Source organism: Poecilia latipinna, unplaced genomic scaffold (assembly GCF_001443285.1).
Source record: "Poecilia latipinna isolate Pla-1442-1.1 unplaced genomic scaffold, P_latipinna-1.0 Scaffold307, whole genome shotgun sequence".
Taxonomy (NCBI): domain Eukaryota; kingdom Metazoa; phylum Chordata; class Actinopteri; order Cyprinodontiformes; family Poeciliidae; genus Poecilia; species Poecilia latipinna.
Window position 1 is genome coordinate 432,271 of NW_015112923.1, and position 24,898 is coordinate 457,168.

At 38.3% G+C, this 24,898-nt stretch overlaps 4 protein-coding genes across 5 annotated transcripts in view; 1 reads left to right on the top strand and 3 right to left on the bottom strand.

Annotated features, from left to right (window-relative positions):
- Positions 1–194: 194 nt before the first annotated feature.
- creg2 (cellular repressor of E1A-stimulated genes 2) lies at positions 195–4,836 on the bottom strand. The gene is made up of 4 exons (XM_015034646.1): positions 4,293–4,836; positions 1,956–2,125; positions 775–888; positions 195–693 (listed from the first exon to the last, which is right to left on the bottom strand). The coding sequence occupies exons 1-4, from the start codon at positions 4,770–4,772 to the stop codon at positions 552–554; spliced, it is 906 nt and encodes a 301-aa protein (XP_014890132.1). The 5' UTR covers positions 4,773–4,836; the 3' UTR covers positions 195–551.
- Positions 4,837–5,967: 1,131 nt separating this feature from the next.
- On the bottom strand, positions 5,968–18,758 carry cracdla (cracd like a). The gene is made up of 10 exons (XM_015034645.1): positions 18,139–18,758; positions 15,978–16,036; positions 15,681–15,825; positions 15,464–15,596; positions 15,236–15,379; positions 12,973–13,230; positions 10,980–12,903; positions 8,883–9,817; positions 8,555–8,672; positions 5,968–7,099 (listed from the first exon to the last, which is right to left on the bottom strand). The coding sequence occupies exons 2-10, from the start codon at positions 16,024–16,026 to the stop codon at positions 6,909–6,911; spliced, it is 3,897 nt and encodes a 1,298-aa protein (XP_014890131.1). The 5' UTR covers positions 16,027–16,036; positions 18,139–18,758; the 3' UTR covers positions 5,968–6,908.
- A 2,273-nt stretch (positions 18,759–21,031) lies between these two features.
- Positions 21,032–23,948, bottom strand: mitd1 (MIT, microtubule interacting and transport, domain containing 1). 2 transcript variants are annotated; one of them, XM_015034648.1, is made up of 7 exons: positions 23,628–23,948; positions 23,452–23,553; positions 22,793–22,929; positions 21,986–22,072; positions 21,782–21,894; positions 21,593–21,653; positions 21,032–21,507 (listed from the first exon to the last, which is right to left on the bottom strand). In XM_015034648.1, the coding sequence occupies exons 1-7, from the start codon at positions 23,770–23,772 to the stop codon at positions 21,412–21,414; spliced, it is 741 nt and encodes a 246-aa protein (XP_014890134.1). In that variant the 5' UTR covers positions 23,773–23,948; the 3' UTR covers positions 21,032–21,411. The 2 variants fall into 2 exon arrangements, with proteins under 2 accessions (XP_014890134.1, XP_014890133.1); XM_015034647.1 differs by having other exon boundaries at positions 21,782–21,897; positions 23,628–23,942.
- Positions 23,949–24,087: 139 nt separating this feature from the next.
- Positions 24,088–24,898, top strand: part of mrpl30 (mitochondrial ribosomal protein L30) — a 7,661-nt gene continuing 6,850 nt past the window's right edge. Inside the window, exon 1 of the mRNA XM_015034652.1 lies at positions 24,088–24,405. Within this exon, the coding sequence (XP_014890138.1) occupies positions 24,364–24,405 (42 nt within the window). The 5' untranslated portion in view covers positions 24,088–24,363. The remainder of the gene's footprint in view (positions 24,406–24,898) is intronic.

The following is a 24,898-nucleotide window of genomic DNA, read 5'->3' on the forward strand; positions in this document are numbered from 1 at the left end:
TATATAGACCCCTTCTGCAACAACCAGTCTTCGTCAGATAGGAGTAATCAAGTTCTTCAAAATATTCATTTTACAATATACACAGTTACTCAACATTTTTTGGCATATTTTGCTGAAATGTTTGATTATGGAAATAATAGAAAACCATACAAAAAGGTGCCTGACTCAAGAGGAGTACTAACACAAAATGAAAGATTTCAATAAGAAATTTTACTTTATTTTTAAAACACCATTGTTGTAGTGCAAACCCATAAAATATCATAAAAAGATTACATTTTCATACAATCAGTTTAAAAACACTACACATATCTTCACGCATAAAGCTTATGAAACCGATAAGCTGGGAGGGAGCAGACTGCAAACATGCAACAACCTTTCTCTCTCACTAATTAGAACAGCAGCAGCATTCTGAAAAGCAATGCACACACACACACACACACACACTTTTACATTTATAGTCTTTGCACATCACTGCTTCCTTATCAGACTGTGCCAGGTGTCAACTGTGGCACAGACAGCAGAACTGATGTGAAGCAAGGCGAGGCAGGATCTCAGAAGGGCGTAGCTTTGAAGTAGTCTTCCAGTGGGATGATTGATACTCCCCCGATCCAGTCCTGTAGCCAGACCTGAATCAAATCCATCTTCATGAAGAACCACTTGTGTCCCACCGGCCACTTTGACATCACGGGATGTCTGTTTAAAACAGGGCCACATGTGAGTTTACACTTATCAAACGTACTGTTAGCACACTACCGTCGCCTACAGCTCTAGCACCTCGAAAACATCGCTTCCTTTGCAAAAGCGAGCTCCTCCGGGGCCACCTCCACCATTTTGCCTGTCAGTGTGAGTCGAGCACATCTGGGATCCTCTGGATCATACACCATTTGCCTTGAAACACAGCGGAATATGACACCTGGGTTACTAAAAAGTTTTTCTTTTTAAGCTTTTCGGTAACTACATTATGTGGTGGCAGATTTCCTTTTATGTCTAAGCCAACAAGAATGAATAATTGTTTTTGTTCAAACCAGAGAAAGGGGTGTTTGTTTTTATAACACCCAAAAAATCTTTTCAAAGCCAAAAGTTGATACAATTTAATAAGGCATGTGTTTGTTATTGGTATCAAGATTACAGAACGAAGCAGTAAAGATGAAGGAATGTTAGTCGACCCCTTCCTAGAAGTAAATTGCAAAATAGAAAAAAAAGTCAGTGATTTCAAAGCTGTCCAAGTCTCCTTGTATAGCGATTTAGATCAAATTTTTATGAGTAACATTAATTTAAAAATGGTGCAGCCTCTGTCTTGACCCTTACACGAATGATGTGGTAAAATGTGAAAATGTGAAGTCTATTTCCCCTCTCTATGTTTTATATATCTTTATTTTTTTAATCTAGCCTCGCTTTGTGAAGGTATCTACATAGAGTCAGTGTTAAATATACTTTATTGAGCCACATTGTTGAACATGTATAATATAGATACATGTTCAGGAAATCTCTATAGCTCTTGGTCGATTTTTTTTTGACATCTTCTGATTTCAATCTAACTGAAACTCTGCCACCTGCTGGCAGAGGCAGGTAAAACTACCTGATCTCTGTATTTTGGGGGAAATCAGATAGTAAAGCCCTTATGCAATTTGTGGATTATATTCAACCACTTTCAAAATGTTGCTGAAGATTAAAAAGTTGACTTATCAAACCTTCCCAAAACCTAGATCTATGACAGAGTCTGAAACAATGATAAAGTTTATATAATTAGATTTTAAAAAACTGTGGCGTTACAAGTACCTTTCACATGGACAATTTCCTTAAGCACATGAAGCACAATTTGATGGAAGTCAAATTAAATATTTTACACTATGTTCTGGACTTCACAGTGTGATTTAAGTTTGCATACCCTGACTTCTCAGACTGGCGTAATTTTATCAAAAAGAGCAATACAAGTGTAGTAAATTTAGGCTTGCCTGCAGAAGTCCCCCTCAGCTTCTGAGAATGTGAGAGAGGCATACGGATTACTTTTCAGGTCCGTCACAGTGTTGTCCATTGGAGTCACATAAAAATAGATCACTCCAGTGCTGTTGTCCAGTGGTCCGTCACTGACCGAGAAGATGTTTCCAAAGGGAACACCTCTGATCTGTGTAAAAAAGGTGTTGAAAAAAGAATAACATTACAATCTTAAGCAAAAAGGGTTATTTAACTGTTTTTCATGGAATAATCTGGAATCAGTGATCATCTCTAGCACAAAAACCTAAAATACCTTGAATACACATTGAACAGAAACTATTTAAAAACAGGTTTATGGAACCAATATTTTATGTGTGAAAACAGAAAATGAGCTTTTTTTTGTTATTATTATTCTTCACAACCACCTCAACTTAAGTGGGAAAATGACAAAATTTAGACTGTGGAAATGAAGGCTGAGTTATTCTAAATTAATCTGCGATTAAAACGAAAAACTGCTTGGATTTGTTGAATCTATTTTTAAAAACTAAGGACATTGCACAGAGCAGGGTATTCTTTGTTTTCTCAAAAATACAGTTAAAGGACAGGCTCTCATCATTATGCAACTTTGCTTCAAATGTCATACAAAATAACATAGAATACCACACAAAATGTTTGGCCACAGAATTTGATTCTGACACTTATATAATTGGGCAAGTGTCAGAAAAAGAAGAAAAACATCAAATGGAATATAGAAACAGCTAAAAATAATCTTTATCTGAGATCGCCATAGGAGGGGGAGAATAGCAAGGAACTTCACCGGTAAACATGTATATGGTTTCTGTAGTTCAACAGTGTATATTCAAGAACAAAGATAGCGCAAGGATTTATATAGAGATTTGTCAGAGAGTGACAAAGAGAACATACATACTGTTGCCAGGACACATAAAGGGGTCTCCTGTCTTAGCAGCTGACCTTTACAGAAGGTCAGCCACCTAGACAATGAGATTTCTTTTGTTTTGTAAGTGATGATCATGCAAGGTGGGATGACCGTTAATTCACAGACAAATCAGGATGTAAATCTGTCAAAATGTTCATCAGTGTATATTTTAGAGTGAAAAATAAGTGTTTCTGCTGCCACCGTTCATTATAGTGGCATAGAGCAGCAGTGTCTAAGTCAGTCCTCAGTGGCAGGTATCCAACATGTTTTAGCTCTTTCCCTGGTTTGACTCAACTGAATCAAATTTTGGTTCGTCAGCAGGCCTCTGCAGAACTTTGTGTCATGCCGAGGTTGTAGTCGGACCATTTTCAATGTTGGAGCAGAGATGTATCTAAACCTGGCAGAACACCGGCACCTGAGGCCTAAAGATGGGAATCGAGATGAACAGGAAAAAAGAAAAATTAAAGAACTGGGTAACACTTTATTTGAAGGGGGTTGAATAAGACTGACATGACACTTTCATAAACATGACAACACCTGTCATGAACATGAAAAAGCCTTCATGAATATTTATGACTGTTGTCATAAAGTGTCATTCGGTAAATTATGACACTTTTAATACAAAGTTGACATTATTCAAAATGTCTTTGTTATGACAACTTGACATTAACCAAGAAATCATTACTGATGTAAATTTGTTATAAAAGTATTACTGATTGCACTTTAAAAATTAGGTAACTTTATGTTATTAAAGGTAAAATTTAAAGAGTAATGATTTCTTGGTTAATGTCAAGTTGTCATAACAAAGACATTTTGAATAATGTCAACTTTGTCTTAAAAGTGTCATAATTTACCAAATGACGCTTTATGACAACAGTCATAAATATTCATGAAGACTTTTTCATGTTCATGACAGGTTTTTATGACAGTGTCATGACAGTCTTATTCAACCCCCTTCAAATAAAGTGTTACCAATAACTGTAACATAATATTACTTTAATTTTGGACATCGATTAATTGTACAATTGTAAAAACAGGCCTGAATTTTCAAAAATTTGTTGTCCTGACCTCTTTGTTAGTTTTCATGATGTAGCATTTTCCAAAGTGTTTTCCTTTTATGTCATGATGAAAACGTTTCTGGTCTGTAAAAGTTTTTTCTCTGGTGTTTTGCACCCAGTAATTTTTTTTTTTATCTTCCTGGTAACATGGCGACGTTGAATAATCTGCTACATAACACATTACAGAGCTTTAGATCCAATTTCATATATTGAAGTTTCTAAGATGAACTAATGTTTTATAAAGTTTGATAAAGTTGTAAATGGATTTGGGGAGTTTAACCTTATTAGAATGAACATTCCAGCCTTGTTGCAAAAAAAAAAAAGTCTACCCACCCAGTCAAGACGATGCCACTGAGCCTTACCTTGTCTTGAGTGGAAATGGTGGCCAGATGACCCCAGTCGCTGTAGTGGGCGATGTATCTGGCAGTCCTGGCCGTCTCCTGGTGTGGAGGAGGGGAGCTGCTGCCGCCGGACTTCTTCACCTTCTCCACGGGATACGAAAACAGCCGAGAGGACAGCTGCGCCGCTTCTCCGCTTTCGGGCTCCACCTGCTCTCCGAGTCCGGGAGTCTCCAGGCGGTCTCCGAGGACGTTGGCTTTCCACAGCCCGGCGCCGTCCACCAGCAGCGCCGGCGCAACCTCTTCGGACAAGTCGGCATCTTCTACATCCACGTCGTTGGAAGACACGACCCAGGACACGGAGCTCCTGAGGGTGTAGCTCCGGCAAAGACACAGGAGGCTGGCGCACAACGCCAGGGGAAAGTAACGGGGCCTCATGGAGGTAGGAGAATGGCCGTTGACATCCACTCTGGTGTTTACAAACTCACGTGTGGGCGATTTCATAACACGAGGACGTTCGGCTGGCAGAGGCAGCTTTCTGCAGCGACCTCTAGCGGTCCATGGGGTGAAACTGCATCAAATATCACTACGCTTACACGAAAACCTCACTCATCATTTTTAATCATCTTTTGGGTGTATATTGGGTCTACATATAAAAAATATCTAATTATTTTTTTTTTTTAAAAAAACGTTTCCACTTTAATTTTTGTTAATGTATGCGTTTAGATGTTTTAAAAAATATTGCACACTGAGTGAAAACCAGATTTCTCGTTAACAATATTTGCGTGAACTTACACCAACTGCCCATTAGGTGGCAGTGAATGGAGCAAAACAATAAAGCAGCTCATTTGCACCAAGCCCCACACAAGTAAGAAAATGGCTTTTAAATAAGTGTATTCTAGTTCTGCTGTTATGCATAAAGGAGCTCAATGAACGAAAACTATGTAGTAGTTATGTAGTAAATACATAATTACTGGTGCACTGTTTAATTGTGGAGGTAAAATATGCTGAATAAAACATTTATGCAACTTCAGTAATTTTGCATAAATGTACAGAAATAGATCAAGAATTACCAATTAATCTATTCTCTTTTGTTCAGTACTGTAACATGAAACATTTCACTTCCTGTAAAAATCAGCTAATTTTATTCATTCTAATTCACTTTTTGTTAAAAAAAGAAAAAAAAAGAAAAAAAAAAGATAAGAAAAAAAAGGTTTACATGTGCACACAAAATTATAATTTTGAAGTATATGGAGTATTAAAGTGTTTTCTGTTCGTTAGATATGCTCTCACTTCCATCTGGAGAGTTCAGTGCTCTGCAGGAAATATCTCAATGTTACCGTAAATTATGCAGGTCCTGCAGAACATTAATCTTGTAAGACTTTTTAATGAGCTGTTTCATTCTGTCTTAGGTTTTTTCTGTTCCTGCTGGGCAATGACCCATCTTTTTAGGTCTTACTTGCAGAGACCTAAATTGCAAAGCGTCATGTTAGGCTAGGTACAGGCAAACATCTATAATAAAAAGTTTCACCACTTTTCTATGTACATTAATGTACATCATAGGATATTATTTAGTAAATTGCCATGCAATCCTTATTTGACAGCACATATTTTGACATGTCATAGGTGAAACAACGTGAACATGGCTGTCTTGCAAGATTTTGCTGTTCTACATTATTCATTATCAAAGCAAATAAAGTTACACATCAAAATGTCATTTAATAAACTCGTAATGTTTTTATGCTGCACAAGAGGCATGTTTGTGTTAAGCACTTTAAGTACCAAATTTAAAATATACATTAAAAAAGACACAATTTTTATACATCCTTTCCCTCATACAATTTATAAAATCTGCTGCTGTATTATGCAAAGGGCTGATTAATAATGAATAATTAAAATGTCTATCAATCACAACCACATCGTTCATCGGAGGTGTAAGGTGTGAGAAAGACAGATTGTTTCATACCATGTAAAATCTTAACTGACCTTGGTAAAGTTTGTATCTTATTAATAAGATTCTCATCAGCCTTTTTTGTATTAAATGTCAAAGAAAGACATCATGGGAGAATCCGCTCAGAATGCCTGGAGCTTCAAAATGAAGCAATGAAATAGATTAACCATCTTCACTTTTTCTTATTTATGTTTAGTTTTCTTACTTCAAATAAAGGCCTATAAATAGGATAAGAAAATGAAGTTCTCTTTCAGGTAGACTGCTCTATTCTTGCCTGTAGATGGTGCTGTTAGTCAAATTTCTCAACATAAAATTAGAGAAACCAATAACTTTTATTTATTTTTACTCAGCTCTTTGCAAATAAAATGCTCAACAAGATAATCTAATTAAATGTGTTTCTTTGTTTGTTAATCATAAACATTTTACAGTAATAAACTGTATAGTATAATTAATAACGATTCACAAACATCTTTTTATGAAGTGGGATCACAATGAAATTAATTTATTGAGTCTCTCTTTCTGTTCCTAAAACAATAAAACTTTACGATTACTTAAAAACAGTGTAAAATTTTTCCATCACATCTGATCAACACCCTCCAGGCAGCTTTACTCGACCTTTATCTTATTCTCTCATTCAAACCAGTACTCATTCTTGTTTCCAGAACCCGTAAATCTCTCAGATTCCCCTCTTAGTCCATGCTCTTATCGCTCCACGCCATTGACTTCCTCTTAGCCACCTCCATCCAGGACGGCTGGCTGCTGTCAGAATGCAGCGCTGACGAATGAGTGCGTAAAGAAGACGGGGAAGAGGGTAACTCCACATTTTTCCGGGTCCATTTGTCCTCACGAGGCTTTTCTAAAACCCTGGAAGGGCTGGATTCTACACAGTGCAGAGAGGGAAAAGCGTACATCACAGCTCAGCTTACCACTGTCAATATTAGGGAAGCAGCATCTATAAACTCACAGTGCCTCAAATCTTTCTACATTTTGCACATTTAAACTAAAAACTATTTGCAATGTTTGGGACACAGCAAACATGGGGAACGTCTGGTCAGATAGGACCAAACCCGAACTTTATTACTCTAAATTCAAACCCTATGTTTGGCACTAAAGTACCACTGCTCATACTCTTGAGCACCTTTCCTTTCAGTGAAACATGGTGGCGATTGTGTCATCCTGTGGGGATACGTTGTCATTTTAATTTAGAGTCTATACATTCAAATAATCTAAAACAATAAGTCGTTTAAGCACATTGATCTTTGCTTCAAGCAGCTTCATGCCAAATTACATCAAGCACAGTAAAAAAAAAAAGTTTTGTGGTTCACGTAGGTGGATTTCCATTTGTTTATGTTCATTTTAAATCCACAAATTGAAATTGAAAAATTTGAAGACATGTGAAGCGAAGGACAAGTGGAAAGTAGTTAAAAAAATCCCAATTAAGAAAGCAGATAACAGTGAATCTTGACGTGCTGCATTCCGCTTAGTTCTGAATTTAAAACACGAGTCAGAAAATAACGTCAAACCCAACTTAGCCCTTGTGCGTGCAAGGACTGAGGCAAACGTAGAGGACTATGCCATTGATACAAGTTTTACGTGTGTGGGGTCGGTTGGACCCCATTTCTACATTCAAGGGTTAAACATGCTTTTGTTATGCCGACAATCAACAATGCAAACTAATATAAATACATTTGTGTTCTCTCCACTGAAACATGGCAGCTCTATTGGATTTTTAGGTTGAGGTTGGTGAGAAACCTCCACCAATTTCCATGCTTGAAATTCTCACTTCAAGGGGTTTTTCTTTCAAAGTTCTACTTAAAAACACAAATGAATATGAATGCTTTTGCTCTTATATGACAAATACTAAACAGAAAACTCCGATGACTTCTTTAAAATACCTCGACAGTACTGTGGCGTCTGGAAAATCTAGTATTTTGTGAGTTGGCACAAAATGTCCTGGAACCAGTGGTTTAGATCCAGGTTCTTTCGTGTGCTTAAATGGTCGAGTAAAAGTCTAAACTTAAATCCAACCTGAAATCTGTGACAACACTGAAAGGTCAATATTCAGAGAGACACTCTTCATATCATCTGACTGAACTTAGGTTATGCTGCAAAGAGGAATAGGGAAGTAAAGGTGATTACAATGTTCTGACACCAGGGGGGCTAAATACAGACGCAGAACCTTTTGTAAACGTATCTGAAAACCATGTATCATTTTACTAATTATTCTATGCTTTGTGTTGATATGTTGCAAAGTCTTTGTGGATGCAATGTGACAGCAGGGTGTGTAAATGTTGAAGTGGTACTGTAATGCAATGACAAATGTGTGCCAACATACCTGCTGATTTTGCCACTTGTCTAATTTCCACTGTATCTTTGCTTAGAGGGAAAAGATAAGCCAGAGTGTCAGTGTCACTTGAGGTCTGCATTTGTGCTTGAGATTTCTTCTGTTCCACCTGAGAAAGGTACAAAATGATTTGTTCATTTTTCAGGAAATGAGCAAAGACTTATTTTTACTATTCAGATAAAATGACATATTAGTTCAGCACCAAATGTAACTTTTGAATCTAAATAATTTATTCTGCATAACTATCTGACTTAAGTATCAAGTTGTGTTAAAATAGCTTTACTGACAGTTCCACAAGAGGGATACAGCACCAACTAACCTCCTTTAGCAATGGTGGTGTTGTCCACTCTGCCCGTTTCTCCATGAAGGCAAACCTGTCGGCCGCTGATCCAGTCCAAAGTACCCGCTTGCTTACGAGGGATGGACTCTCTCTCGGGACACTGGATTCTTTTTCTCTTCTTTCCAAGGCAAAGTCAAGAGTAGGAGCTGCAGCTGATGTGACTGCAGGTTCTGACTCCAGAGCTGAAGGTACATGTTTAAGCTGAGTGGCAGGTTGGAGACCTTGACTGGTCCAGCAGGTTTGCTGCTGGGGAGAGGATTGGTAAGGCTGTGCAAGCAAGGGGGGCGCGTTCCTTCGTGTAAATGTAAATGGAGACGTGTTGCCTATTAGAGGAGACGAGGGTGATGGAGAGTGGTTTGTTCTTGGGATGGCCTGAGCGTCTGATTGAGCTCTGTTAGGCTGCGTCTGGCAGTGGCTCGTTTGTCTAGGGATTGGAGAGTCTCTAGAGCTGCATGACTCAAACTGAGTTATCATCGTCATCTTCTTTTGCGATGCTGGTGTTGAGGGTTTGACAGCTTGCTCTTGGCCACTGCTTTGAACGGATTCTTCTTTGATTTTGTCTGATGATAGCTGTGGTGTGCTCTGTTGAGTCTTTACTGTCTGGTTCTGCACCTGAGGTCCGGTGATTGTCTCTTCTTGGCTTTTAGGCCGAGCTCCAGTTTGTGTGCCAGTAAAATCTCTTTGAAATCTCCTGGTCAAAAGATGTTGGAGACTCCTGGTCTTTTCCATGGCCAAACTCACCCAGGACACATCGGAGGAGGATGCTTGTGGGCTAGGCTGAGTCTCCTGGGTGGCAGTTTCAGATTCCCCTAGGTGTATGGAACTTGTTTGGACTTCTACGGGAGTGGTTTGAGAACTTTCTTCAAGTGAAGCATTGCGCCTGTCTGGAAGGGTAACGCCAAAAGGAGCTAGATCTGAGGAGTGACACAACTCTGTTAGACATGTTAGCCAAGTGGGTATTTTAGTGAGTGCAAAGTTCCTGTGTGATTACAAGAAGCCTTATCTTTCTGGATTGATTATTTACAATGTGGGACCTTGCTATGAAGACACAGCTGCACAGCACGCAATGTTTAACTAGGGTACTAAAATTATACAAAAGTAGTAAAAACACACTACATGCTATATTACATGCAGGCTCTGTAATCTGCACTAATTAGTTTTTCATCTTATCGAACTGCAAATGTTATCCTTATTTTTTCTGTCAGTGCAGTTTTATATGTTTTTCTTTTAGAAACCTATTACCTCACAGGGTGAAAATGTATCAGAAGCCTTAAAATAACTGGTGGGCATTAGTCTTTGGGCAGTCTAAACACTGTGCAGCATTTTGGGTCCTCAATAAAACTCTTCTCCTCAGGTTACCTTATAGCTCTTTGTTAATTTGGAAATATGTTTGGGGTCATTGCCCTTTTGAGAGACTCAATGACGTTTCATTTTAACTTTTCTGGAAGAGGGCACTAGAATGTCCTGGTGTTTCAAAAATTAAATGATGCCATGTGCTCCAATAAGTTTTCCAAAACAAACAAACAAAAACAAAAAAACTACACAAATCTTCCATTATATTTAGCACTGGGCGTCAGGTGCCTGTTCATATACTCATCCTTTGTTACATGCCATATTGAAAAGCTTATTCTCAGTCTTAGTACCATCTGACTAAGTCTCAGTTAAGTTTAGTAAGCGTCATATATTTGACATCAGTTGCCATTTGAATAGTTTTTCTAATATTTGGAGACCCCAAGATGTAAACTTTTGCTCCAGTTCTCTAAAACTCAGCCTTTGAATTTCTTTTCATCTCCATTACCTCAAATGTCACAGTTTTGTGCGATAGTTCTTTTATACTTTTTAAAATATATATTATCGCTCTAAATGTATCAGTAGACGAGCTCAGGCCAGTCGCTACTTTCTTGCAGTCATTTCCTGCCTTGCTTCAATAGAATGCTTTCCCGTCTTTCCCACTTTGAAGAGCACCAGAGAGTATGAGAAAATCAATTATTCCCTATAATTTTTATTCATATCTGATTGTGGCAGTTTTGTCCAGTTTTGTAAACGTGATAAAAACAACAGTTGTGACAGACTCACCTGGTGATCTGGGGGAGCTGCTTGTGTTTGCTAGTATCTTTTCAGATATTTGACTGGAGCCGTCGACCATTTTCTGTCTTTTCTTCGTGTCGACATCTTGGTCATCGGACAGCAGCGTCGCTGATTGGCGTTGAGAAGCTGTTTCAGAGCGGAACTTGAATGAACGTGATGTGGAGCGAAGCTTTACACCAAACGGTGTCCTTGTTTCATCCTCTGGAAGCTCCTTTGCTTCCGCAGCCTCATCCCCTACCTCCGGAGTGCTGACAACTCGCACTACCTCTGCGACATACGTGTCTAAGGGCAAGTTTCTGGCTGTTGTCACTGGTTCTACTTTTTTATAGCTGAGATGTCTTTCCCATGGAAGAGACGAGCCCTTGGCTCTGTCTGCAGCAAAGGGGCTTCCTTTAGGCTGTAAACTTTTAACTTCCTCCCTTTCTCTGGTGGTTTTCTCTTCTGTTGCCCCAAATGGTCTGGTCTTGACTTCAGGTTTTTCCAGGAACTCTGTAAAATGTTTAGCTTCCTCCTTTTCTTTTGTGGTTTTCTCTTCTGTTCCACCAAATGATCTGGTCTTGGCTTCGTGTTTTTCCAGGAATCCTGCAACATTTTTAAGTTCCTTTATTTCGCTTGTGTTTTTCTCTTCAGTTCCCCCAAACTGTCTACTTTTGGTTTCAGATTTTTCCCGCCATCCTGTAAAACTTTTAACTTCCTCCTTTTCTCTAGTGATTTTCTCTTCTGTTCCTCCAAATGGTCTGGTCTTGGCTTCAGGTTTCTCAAGGACGCCAGTAAAATTTTTAAGTTCCTCTCTTTGTTTTGTCTTTTTCTCTTCTGTTACCCCAGATGGTCTGGTCTTGACTTCAGGTTTTTCGAGGAATCCTGTAAAACTTTTAACTTCCTCCTTTTCTCTAGTGATTTTCTCTTCTGTTCCTCCAAATGATCTGGTCTTGGCTTCAGGATTTTCGAGGAATCCTGTAAAATTTTTAGCTTCCTCCTTTTGTTTCGTGATTTTCTCTTCTGTTCCCTCAAATGATCTAGTCCTGGCTTCAGGTTTCTCAAATAATCCAGTGGCACTCTTTAAATCCTCTCTTTCTCTCGTGATTTTCGCTTCTGTTCCCCCGAATTCTCTAGTCTTGGCTTCGGGTTTTTCCGGGAATCCCGTGAAACGTTTAACTTCCTCCTTTTCTCTTGTGATTTTCTCTTCTATCCTCTCAAATGATCTAGACCTGGCTTCAGGTTTCTCCAAAGATCCTGTTAAACTCTTTAGTTCTTCTCTTTCTTTTGCAATTTTCTCTTCAGCTACCCCGAACGATTTAGTCCTGGGTTTAGATTTTTCCTGGAGTCCTGTGAAACTGCCTGATCGAGGTCTTTCTTCATCCCAGTTTCCGGACAAACGAAAGGAGTCAGATCCTGACGATTGTCTCTTTATTCTTGTTGAGATGTCCTCATCCTTTTTAGGCTGCTGCTGCTGAGTAAGAGGTGACCTGGATGTCAACCACGAGCTTAATGGCGAGAGCTGCTCAGAGGACACTTCAGTCATGCTGGCAAAAAAGGCATTTCTCTTGTTTTGGGATGTTACTTGCCTCTCCAAATCCAATTCCCTTTTCTCTTTGATTTCTGAATCGATGTAAGATGAGTGTGGCCGTTGAGTGGGCAATGCGTCCAATTGCCCTGGAGGCTTCACTCGAAGAATTGGGAAGGCTTTGGCCTCAGGAAGAGCATTGTCCTGACTGGGTAATTTGGACGCAACCTCAGATGAAACTGGTGACAATTCGCCAAATGTTAGTGGAGAAAGCTGGGAAAGATTGGCCTGTCCTTTGTCTGTCTCCACTGTTTCTCCCTCCTGAGCAAGAACCTCCTGTTCTTGTTCCTGAACACGCTCAAATCGGTCACGGACTTTCAGGTCCCGTAAAGGAGACCCAGATTCAATCTAAAAAGAGGAGAAAAACAGTAAAATATATTTAGTGCTGTGTTTGTGAGGATAGATGTGGATTCTCACCCCAGGAGATGGTTTTCTCTTCGAACTGGCCCTCTGGTTTCTAGGTTTGATGGACATCCTGTGGCGTAAAGCAGATGTATCTAGGGAGGCGTTGAATTTGGCTGGTGTGCTGAAGTCTACCGGAGCCTCAGCTGTAGCTGGTGATGAATAGTTGGGTCCAGAAACAGAAAAGTGATGGGAAGGCATATGGGACGGAGATCTTGTTTGAGCCCATTTTGAGATGGGTGAGACTGGAGGAGAAATCGGCTGAGATGTTGACTGAAAAGAAAAAGGCAAGAGGTCACACTTTAAAATACATCAATGATTACAGTGATTTAAAAAAAAAAAAAAATATATATATATATATATATATATATATATATATATATATATATATATATATATATATATATATATATATATATGAATTGAGATTTTTCTCATTCAAACCTCAAACCTCAAATTGTGTTCAACTCACAAGGAAATGCTTTTAGAACCACATTTCCCTGCAACTACGGCTGTAAACTTTGCACTGCATATCAAAAGAATAACAAATATACCCATTGTTCAGAGCCAATTTTGTCAAGCTCATTAAGACTTCTAGGAAAAACATTTGTGTACAGTACTTTTCAAGTGTTGGCCTGGATTCTCTATTGGATTCAGGTCTCGACCCAGACTAAGCAGTTCACTTGATGTAGACCATTGTCATGTAGCCCTGGCTTCTGCTCCAGCCCAGTCTCATAAGTTTTAGAGCCTCTACACGGTTTTCATCCAGGTCTTTTTATTCATCCACCTACCTTCCCTGTCCCAGCTAAAACAAACAAACAAACAAAAAAAGCATCCCAAAGAATGATGCTACCACTCGCAAGTCTTGAATTGGGAATGTTATTTTCAGGTTCATGTGCAGTGGTTGCTCGATTACATACCGCACTTTTCAACTCTGTTTGTTTAATTGGGAAAATTGTGAAGGCAGGTGATTTCGTTAAGGGTACAACAGTAAATGGGGCAGAATACAAATTCATCCTGTGTTTTTCAAATTCTTAGTTTCAAATTCTAGCAAAATACTTTTCATTCAAATTCAAAACTACTTCATTGATGCCAAAGGGAAATTAAATAGTATATGTTTGTACAATATACTAAAATATATGTCACGTTACTACAATATACATATTTATGACATTATAACAAAAACCTTTTACACTCTTAAATTGTAAACGTTATCTGGTAGTAAAATATATACCACAAACATGAAAACTATGTTGGTATTATGTTTCAATAAAGAGTAATGCATTTTCGTGTTTGAATATAATATATGTTTGCCTTACAACATAATTAAATTATGATGGGATAGATTAGCGAATTAGAAAATACCTCGTCAGCCAGAACCGATTAAGTTGTGTTTCATGCTTGGATTGAGCCATGAAGAGATTATGTTGTTGTTCAACATTGTGTACAGTACTGTGATAATTATTTGTACACTGATAAGGAACTTAAAACACAGGAGGAAGAATGAGTCTGTTTGACTGAGGTGGCAGCATTTCTCCATTAATACATACCACACCAGCTGAACTGCATTCAGACAGGTTATGTTGTCTCTCAGAGTGGTGTGAAACATTTACAGAGTATCTGGACCCAAACAGGCTTGAGAAAAAAGAAACGTGGCATCTTGACTCTTGACTGTGTCTAGAGGCAGCAACTGAACGTAGAAGGTTTTATGTTTCAACAAGAAAACATATTAAAAAATGATCTTTTTGACATTTGCACATTAACAATCTGAATGTTGAAAGTGTTTTTTGTTATAACAGCATATATATATATATATATATATATATATATATATATATATATATATATATATATATATATATATATATATATATATGTATGTCACAAACATGACAAGTACATTGTTACAACCATAAAAGTTCTTATGTTATAACTTAATATTGCTCTATTTCTCTGTAGCCCAGTTGACAGCGCTACACTTCCATACAATATGTGGGAAAGTTCTGAATTATATCCTGACACGTTTTTCTTATTTTGATCATAGACCTGCTCATAGTACAGACGAGGGACTATAAATGTGGTTTAATGATGCATAACAGTGACTCAAACAAAATTTATTGCTGTTTTTTATCCAGTCAATTACTCCTTCGTCCATAAAACACATTGTGTTTGTAAAATAAATATAACATTTTGTATGAAACAGATTTTAATTCCACTCTTCCATTGGGACTCTTGCATTTCGTGCTTTTATTTAAGCAAAAATCAGATACTGAATTACCTTTGTGAAGGTTCCCTCTCCTGAGTTTTCATTAGAGCCATGGAAAGTAAAGTCCTCTGACTGCTGAGTCATTTCCTCTGGACTCCTGATCGGCGGAACCATCGGCGGTGGCCCAAAATGCATCTTCTGCAGCTGGAGCTTCATCTACAGCAGCAAAGCACAGGATGCTGCTGGTAAATGTGTTTGCTCTTGCCTTAAATTCCTCGTAAAGAGAACAGGAAGCCATACCTGCAGAGATTTGATTTTGCTGTGAACATTCTCCTGAGATGAAACCCTGACTGGGTCAGGATCTGAAAGGACCTGATCGTCCAGAAAGATGCTTTCGTGGGAAAACGCTCGGGAGCCCATTGTACCCTGAGAGCTTTTAATGACAGAGAATAGAAGATTGAGGGGAATAAGGATGTGAAATTTTTTTGCAAAGCTTTTTTGTCAGCTGTACACTCACGCTAAATCTTCATCTGAACCGAGTCCTTTTCCAGCGGTTATATCACTAGCTGACTGGCTGAGCTTGGCATCTGCCTCTGCACCCGTCTTCTTAGTCCTCCTGAAGAAACGGCTTTTCAGAGACTTGATTTTGGAGCTTTTTCGTTCTGCAAGGGCCAAGAAAGAAGCAGATTCAGGCTGATTCACATAAAGACAGAGCAAATTATATCACATCTCCAAACTCATTGATTTTGTCTTTTTTTTTTTTTTTTTCAAATTCACTTCCAATTTAACAATTTCCTGCAAGAGATAATCTTACTTGTGACGTCCTCTGTGCCTTCTTCATTGTCTCCTGAGAATGACTCCATCTGTTCGATCCTTTTAAAAGAAAACATACGAAAAAGGACAAAAATGGGTTATTATGAGAAGGATGCATTTACAAAAAGCACCTGCCTCGACAAAAACTCCAGGCATACCATGTTTGCGGGCTGCTCTCCCACGGTGGAGGACATTTAAAATGATATGAACATAGCAGTGGTGTGCTCTTTGTTCTCAAGCATAAATACAGACATACAGTTCAAAGGTTTATTACAGGGCTGATTATCAGCAGCAGAAATAACCTTCACTGAAAAGCAGGCGGCGGTGGGCAGCATCTTGCCCTGATCAGCAAAATGCAATCACTATTAAGAATAGCTAATTTAATATATTACCCAACTGGTCTTATTAGTATAATAATTACCAATTTAGCATTGTTACAACATTCTAATGAAACAACGGAGTCACGTTCAGATGGTCGCTTCTTAAATGATTTTCTGCAGTGGCTTTAGTTCTTAATTTGTAGCCTTGTTCAGAATTTTATTTGGTCAACAGTGAATATTGCAACAATCCAATAATCCCTGAAATGTGTTGAGTAAGATTATTCGATGGCAGTAGTGAAAAATAAACACTTCTGCATATTCACAAACCTTCTACTCTTCTACGTTTTGTCATCTTATAACAACAAACTTCAACGTATTTTGTTCAGCTCTTATGTTATTGATCGATGTAAAGCAGCGTAGTAGATCTATGTTTAGGGCCAATATCCAGGAAGATGGTTGGCCTCCAGCTCAGGTTCTCTTAGCAGCTCATCTGACCCATGTGAAGAAAAGCAACCCCACATCACGATGCTGCCACTACCACACTATGTCTTATTGTGGGGATGCTGCACTCAGGTTGATGAGCAAGGTGAATTTGTTGACAGTGTTTTACGCCAAACAACTTTTTTATGACTTTCTCTCAAGAGTAACGTTCCTCTTGACAGTCTTCCACAAACGTCATGTTTGTTTTGCTGTCAGTTTACAAGGGCGACCATGTCTTGGTAGTTGTAGCCAAACACTTTTAATTTTTTGGTGATGGGTCGAACACCAACGTGTTTAAACCCCCGAGACATTGTTTCAGACCCTAACCTTGCTTTAATCGTCTCCGTAACCCCGTCCATGGCCGTTCTGCTGGTCTTCATGTTGCTGTTTGCTCACTATTGTTCCCCCAACAAACGTCTGAGGCCTTCAGTGAGTGGTTGGTTTCATCCTGGGATTACATTACACACAGGTGGAGTCTGTGTACTGACTAGATGACTTCTGAAGGCCATTTGTTGCATTATATTGTTTCTCGGGATACCAACATAAATGGTGGATGACTACAAATGCACACCACACTTTTTTGATTTTATACCTGGATAAATCTTTTAAAAATGCTTTTTGCTTTGTGTTTCTCTGTTGCATAAAATCCCAATAAAAATACATTTAAGTCTGTGGATATAAAGTGACAAGAAGCATACAGTACAGCAAGAGTGAAATAGAATTTTATGAACACTAAGGCCTTTCTAGAATGATATTCTAAATCTTCCCAGCTCTTCCAAGTTGGGAGGATTTAAGAGTGAGGCCAGTCTTCTTGCTGCGTTTTGTATATTTTTGTACTGTAACGTCGCTCTGGTGTTTTGTGAGCTGCAGCCACTGTCTATGTTTCATGCTGTTGTGCCTCAGTCGTCAAGGAGTCAACAGGGCGTAATCTTGCTTGCCTGACTGATAACACAAGATAGATCAGGTTATAGGCAAACATGCAAAGTCCATACTGCACCTTGTTGTCTAATGGAGCACACCTTCTTAAAAGGATACAAACACATGATAACCATGGGACAATGGGGGGGGGCGGGGGGGGGAGTAACCCTAAAATATCATTTTTCTTGTGCTTTTAGGCTAAAAATTAAATCGACATGAACTGAAGTTGTGATATTTGCAGAGCCAAACAACAGCATCTAGAGAATAAAAGAGGATAATCTGGTGGATTACTGACAATGCAGAGAGATTCTAGTAAGATTTCACAGCGGCATAGTAATCCACAGACGGAGCTCCATCGGAGTATTTCATTCAAAAACATGACACTTCCAAGAATTTCACCTGGAAAAACACAAACGTTCCCTCTCCGTGCAGTCCGAAACTCACCAAGCGGCCAAACCAGCGGCGCGGCTTCCCTCCCTCCTGTTTGTCCTCGTCTCCAGTCGGAGTTCTCGGCCGTGTGACAGACCTAATGTTTAACCCTCAGGCTGACATCATCCACATCTGCTGAAGCAGAGGCAAAGGAGCGAAGAAAAGTGGGGGGAAAAAAAAAAAAAAAAAAAAAACAGGCTGGGAGAAGAATGGACGACAGAGGGAGAAGGTCACTGCATGACAGGATAAGCAAATGCACAAAGAGAAAAGAGGACAGATGAGAATGTGTGTGAGAGATGTGAGAGAGGGAGAGGGAGGGATACTCTATTACATTAGTGGCACACTGTGGCCCTCTGCGCTAAGCTCCTTATAAAACGCTAACCTGATTTTTAGGCCCAGAAATGAGAGTAGAGGGAAAAAATAAAGCTCCAGTCCAGTTGGAAGGAGGGCATGCACACAGGAATCATGGCTCATGAGATTGTTTGTAGTCCACACTAGGTCATTCGCTCTCCCAGATGGATACAGGGGGGAAGTCTGGGGCCAACAAAAAACAAACAAATTGACAAATTCAAATTGTCAGTCATAATTTAGTTGTTTTATATTCTCAGTAATTTCTAAGGCTAATATTTGTCTTTTTGAAAACATTAACTTTTTTGACACATACTTTTATGGTGTTAAAAAAAAAGGCATAAGCTATACTGTATAGACATTGGTCCATGTGAGTGAAATAAAATAGCTTAGAATGGCTTTAGAAATGCTAAAGTGTTGAAATAAAAAGTTTGTTTGAAGTTTTGCTCATTTACAGCGTCAATTTACAAAACACCATAAACTCTTTGCAAGGCAGCAGGTCCATTTAGTATCCAGTTACACAGAACTGAGCTCGGTAACGATTAGGTTCAAATCTATCAGATCCACAGCAATCCAAGATCCAATCTAATTCAACGGTGCAAAACATAGTGATTATTTAATACCACTTAGTAAACATGTATTTACTAACTGAGTAGAGTCATTGACTTTCTTCCAAGCCTTCATCCTGAGAAAGCATGTGGCGACAGTGGGGAGGAACAACTCCCTTTTAAGCGGAAGAAACCTGCAGCAGAACCAGAACCAGGCTCAGTGTGAGCAGCCATCTGGTAAACTGGTTGAAACGACACGAAGCAGTCGCTGACAAGGACTGAAGAACACCAGCGAGTATTTTGGCAAGGAAACAACAACTAGCAACATCTCTGTGAAGGATGAAGCCGCAGTGACAACAGAGAAGCAAAAATGCAGAGAGAGAGAGCGAGGGGGGGAAAATAATGACTACGTTTATTACAAATAATGCATATATGCAGAGGAACAGGAAGAATATGTCCACTCATAGATTTCTCTCTGGTTTAAACATGAAGACCAATATGCACGTCTGCGTTTTGTGACCTGTGCATAATGTGATTGTAGATTATTTACATTATTTACGCTACAGTGAGATCACCAGAACATGAGCTGAACTCTTTTCCTCCCTGCTGCGGAGAAACAGAGGGAAACTGACCTTATTTACTGCATGTGATTGTCTCTTGTTCAGGAGGTTTCCTCACAGATTATAATTTCTTCATCTCTGAACCCAGATGAGGACTGTGCATATCGAGATTAAGGCTGATAGATAATCCGATCATAGAGCTGTGTGAACCCATGAGAGTCACCCTTCAGTTAAGCAAAGGGTTTCCCATGAACATTTAGATTTTTATTTTCCCATTAACCAGAGTTTTATTTATTTATTTTTACAAAAAAAAAAAATGTTTTATTTCAACATGTTGACTGGTGATAGAGACTGAATCACAGCACCATTACCTGTTTTCATCAGAGAGATTCAGTAAGTAAATATGTAAAAAATCTTCTTGTTAGTTGTTTTAATACGTTTTTGGTCATTTTTTCAGTTTTTTATGAGTGCATGAGTGCCACATTTTCTGTAATCCCAGCCTTTCATTCCATCATCCCTGTCAGTTTAACCCCATTTAATTGAAAAACAGAGAAAAAACATGACAATTATGGAACAGAAATCAAGCTTGTAAACAAGGATGTGATTTCTTAGCATATATTAATTTAATTTGTGCCACGCAGCACTCAGCCTGCTGATGCAACATGGTCAAAATCAGTTGGACAGCTGGTGTCAGTGTGCCTTAAGATAAGCTTCAGGTTGTATCAACAAAAAATAAACCAATGCTTAGTCATTTATACCACTCTGGTTGCCTCAGATGTAAAGGTATAAAAATATGTCTTTTACTACAACTATAAAATTTAGTCCCTAACGTATTCGTGAAACTGTTTTTTTATGTGCATTTTAAAAGAGATGTGTGTTGTGGTTTTAAGCACGTGTAAATCGCTTCTCACAACTCATTTAAACAAGACTTTATTCATTTCCTTTTTGGTAAATAAACCATTTCCAGATTTCTTTTAAATAAATTGGAAAAAAGAGTCGTGGTCCTCCACCAGTCTGATTCATCCTTGGACAACAAACCTGAAGTTGTCACATTCATCTGTTCAAAATGTTCATTCAACCCTCATACCATTAAGGAAAGAGACAAGTTATGTGTTTCAGAGGTGAACCTGCGTGAGCCAAAAATATAATTCTACAAAATCCTCAAACGTATGTAAACTGCAATTCAGCAAAGAGACTTTTTTTATTAACCCCAACCCCAGTTAAAATTATTTTATTGCAAATTAATGTTTATATCTCTTATTTGTTTCATTCTTTCTCCATACTGTCCAGGTCTCTCTGACTGAAAAGATTTATTTCTGTAGGATTTTTTTTTTCAAATATTAATATACTTTTAAAAGATCCCATTTTTATCTAATATCCTTCATGCTTTATGAGTTAAAGATAGTTTTTCATTCATATTGTTTAACCACAAAAACAACAGTGATGCATTTATAGATCAGTAAAAGGACATTTTAATCATTTTCAGAAAATGTATTAAAGCATCTTTACAGTTTATGCCATCACACATTCGTACAAGATTCATAAAAGCATCCTTAATAAATACAGTAACAGAACTGTATTTACAGTATTTATAGTTACAGAAGAAATGTAAAAGTGCAAAAAGACAGGCGGGTGTTCAAAAGAACTCCTTAAAGTAAAGAAAGTTTCAATAGTCCCGTCAACTTTGGCCATGACACACCAGTGCAAGAAAAACCCAGCGGAAGAAGCTGTATGTTAAGGCAAAATTAAAATCATTGCAGATGTGTTTCGGCTTAGTTTGTGAGGTCAATCTCTGAAGTTGGAGGAAAATGTTCTTTTGAGCAGGATGAGTATCATAGAGTTTTTGTGTGTTTGGTGTGGAAAATGTCGACAGAAGTCTCGTGGCAGTGTCTGAGGTCGTAGTCACAATATCCGATAGAGAATCGGCCCTGTTGGACACAACAATCAGAACTGAATATCCACAGATAACAGAATAAAAAGACGATTACTCAGAATATGGAGCTGCAGTCTCACCTTAGGCTTCTTAAAGTAATCCAACCCTCGTCCGATTTTTATAATCCAACCGTTGTCAAACCTATAAACAGTTACCAGAGTATTAATTCCTCATTTTGAACAGAAGAAGAAAATAAAAAAAACATTGTTGCACATAGTTGTGAACTGAAACCAAACAATAAAAAAACACCCTGTAGGTGAAAGACACACCTGATCTCCCTGTCATGGATGGTGGAGGAGAACTGAACATCCAGAGTGACCCCATGACCTCCCAGACTGTCCCTCAGCTCGGACAGAGCGCTGCTCTGCTGGGTGTTATCACCCTGCTGGACAAAAAAAAACAAAAAACCCAACAGAATCATTAACATCTGCGACTGCTTGACACAACGCCAGCTCATTATTTAGGTAACCTACTTCATCCTGGGATGTGAGGAGGTGGATCTTTGTCACCTTGCCGCACGATTTTAGCAACATCTCACAGAACCGCAGGAAGTTGTACAACTGGTGCAGGGGAGACGTACGGGTTTAATTAGCATCAATTAAGCACATTTGTGCTAAGATGAGACTTTGAACTAGTAAACTGCATGAAGTTTAACTCAAAGGTTAAATATCAGTCAAATGAGTTAGAGATAACAATAAAAGGTGTTCATAAAAGCATACATAGTTGTGTAGGGAAATCAATTTTCAGAAAAAAAATTTTCTTTAAAAACAGGACTTTTAAGGAATATTAGAATAAATTGAACACTAAAGCAAAACCTTTAAAAAAAAATCAACTTTAATTTTGGCACATCGTTCCTGAGTAAAAATCAAAATCTCATATTAAGAAATAAGAATTTATCTGTTTTTTTAAACCACATTTTGATTACTCTTTCCTCCATCTTCCTTCTTTTTTTGTTTTTTACAACATCCTCACCATTTCTTTTTTTGTTAGCTTACTCTCAATCTCTAAGAATATGGATCCAATGCGGGCAGCAAAGGGAAAGAAAGAAGAGGGCAAAAATACAATTTCAATGCAGAATCTGCATGCATGGCTATACACCAACTCTTGTTTCCTTTAAATTTTGTCTCAAAATACAAGAAAGTTTTAAAATGAATCACAGCTGATCCCTAATTATCATAATACAGAGACACAAGTAGCTGCTGCCATCTTTGAGCAAAGCCTAATATGAATGAAAGAAACCACACAATAATAAATAAAAGAGAAAAAAACAGGCATCACACCTGGTGGGTGTGACGTATGTATGGGTCCTCCACCCAAATCTCAGAGAGAGCGCTGCTGATGTATGGTTTAAAAAGAACCTCGTAGCTGTAGTCTGTGGCATCCTCCGAGATCTTTATCTGCTCGTGATATTTCCCATCTGTCAGGACGAGAAAAAATATTTACATTTCTCCACAATTTGTGTCATTACAACCAAAAACATCACGGTATTTTACGAGAATTTTATGTGATAAGAAAACAAAAAGGGGTGCATTATTGTGAGGTGAAAGAAAAAGTATATATATCAGTTTTGTTTTTTAAGTAATAAGAATAATTTATATTCAGCCCTGTGTGTAAAAGTAAATCTCAGCATAAATCCAACTGTTCTGGAAAAGTGTCAGAAGTTTGCTAGAGAACATGAGAGAACAAAACACCAATAAACACAGCAGGCCGGTTAGGAAAAAGGTTATGGAGAAGTTCAAAGCAGGATTAGGTTATAAAACAATATGCAGAACTTTGGACATCTCACAGAACCTTGTTCACTCCTTCCTCTGAACGTGGAAATGTTATCACACAACTGCATTAGAACCTTGGAAAACTCGTTATGCATGCAAAAGGAGGAAATGTAACTATGTTGAAGCGGCATGGAGAGTTCTGGAAGTCCTGTGTTTGATGACAGTACCTTCTTTCATCTGGTTAACATGAGATTTGATTTGCTCTGCTCTGTCCATGTAGCCCTTGATCTTCTCCCTGTAGTGTCCTCTCTTTGAATCATCTTTCAAAGCTGTTAAAACCGGAAGGACACATGTGAGCTTAGAGTTGTGAATTTTAATGTTTACATCAGGAACAATGGGATACCTTTGAGCACATCTATGAGCAGCTGGATCCCCTCCTGGTAGCAGACCAGAGACTCCTGTAAGCGGCCGCTGTGGTCCAGCTCCACGGCTCGTTTCAGGACTGACACGGCCGAAGCCTCCATGCCGGACACGTGGTTCTCTGTCATTTTCCTTTATGTTTTTTACCTTTTAATATTTATTTTTATGTTATCGCTGGTTCGTGCTTCATTTGTACAATAAAATAATCTAAAAATAGGTGGAACTCGCCTAGAAGTTGAAATCTATCTAAGAGCTTCTGCAAAATAATTCCCCAGGAAAAGGTGATGGCTCATTTGTTAATTTCAGATATGCAGATGAAACTAAGTTTTGAAAATACTTATAAAAAGTGTTTATATATCTAAATAGAATTCTTAAACTTTTAAATGTGCGTTTTAGACCAGTAATACAGTTTTATTTTAAAATAAATAAATGAAGGAAGGAGTGTTTTCCAACCGGTACGGTTTAGATGTAACTCAGTCACGTTTCCGGTTAGCTTCGTGAAAGTAAAACTCAGGACAGAAGTATTTAGGTTGTTTTGGAGTATAATGTTATTTTTCTCGAACAGAGGATTTGGTGGTGAATTTAGTGGATATTGTTATTCATTCGGCTGTTAATTTAATTGCGCCATAACGTTAGCTTTTCTTATATTTAGCCATTAGCAGCGCTGTAACCTTGGCGTTTTTGCGTCTCAGTAGCAGCTTGTGCCTCACTAATTCAATATGTCAGGCATTTGCCGCAGTTTGAGCTTTCTCACAAGTAAGGTAAGTGTTTTAGTATATTTAGGGCATATTCGTGGGTTAGGGTTTGATACCACTACATTACATAATTAGTTTATATATATATATATATATATATATAAAATATTTTAGAGCAAAGTAAAATTTTATTCTTTATTATTTGTTCAAAATATTACTGTTACTAGTCATAATTATTTATTAATCATATGGAGACATTTTCTCGGAGACATTTCTTAGCTATTGTTCAGCTAGAAGCGACCAAATCTGCAAAATATAACAGTGAAGAGATAAAAGGACCAACAATACAGGGAGAACATTATTCATGCAAACTCTGAGACGTAGGATCATTTAAAAATGATCAAATAATTTAGTATTGCATTGTGGAGTCTCCGAGAAAACACATGCAGCAACGGAACCGATATGGGATATTACGGAGCCCCCCAGGGGACATGGGGAATTTTTTTTCTTTTGCGTTCCCTCGCAATACTTTTGCGTTCCCTCGCAAAACTTTTGCGTT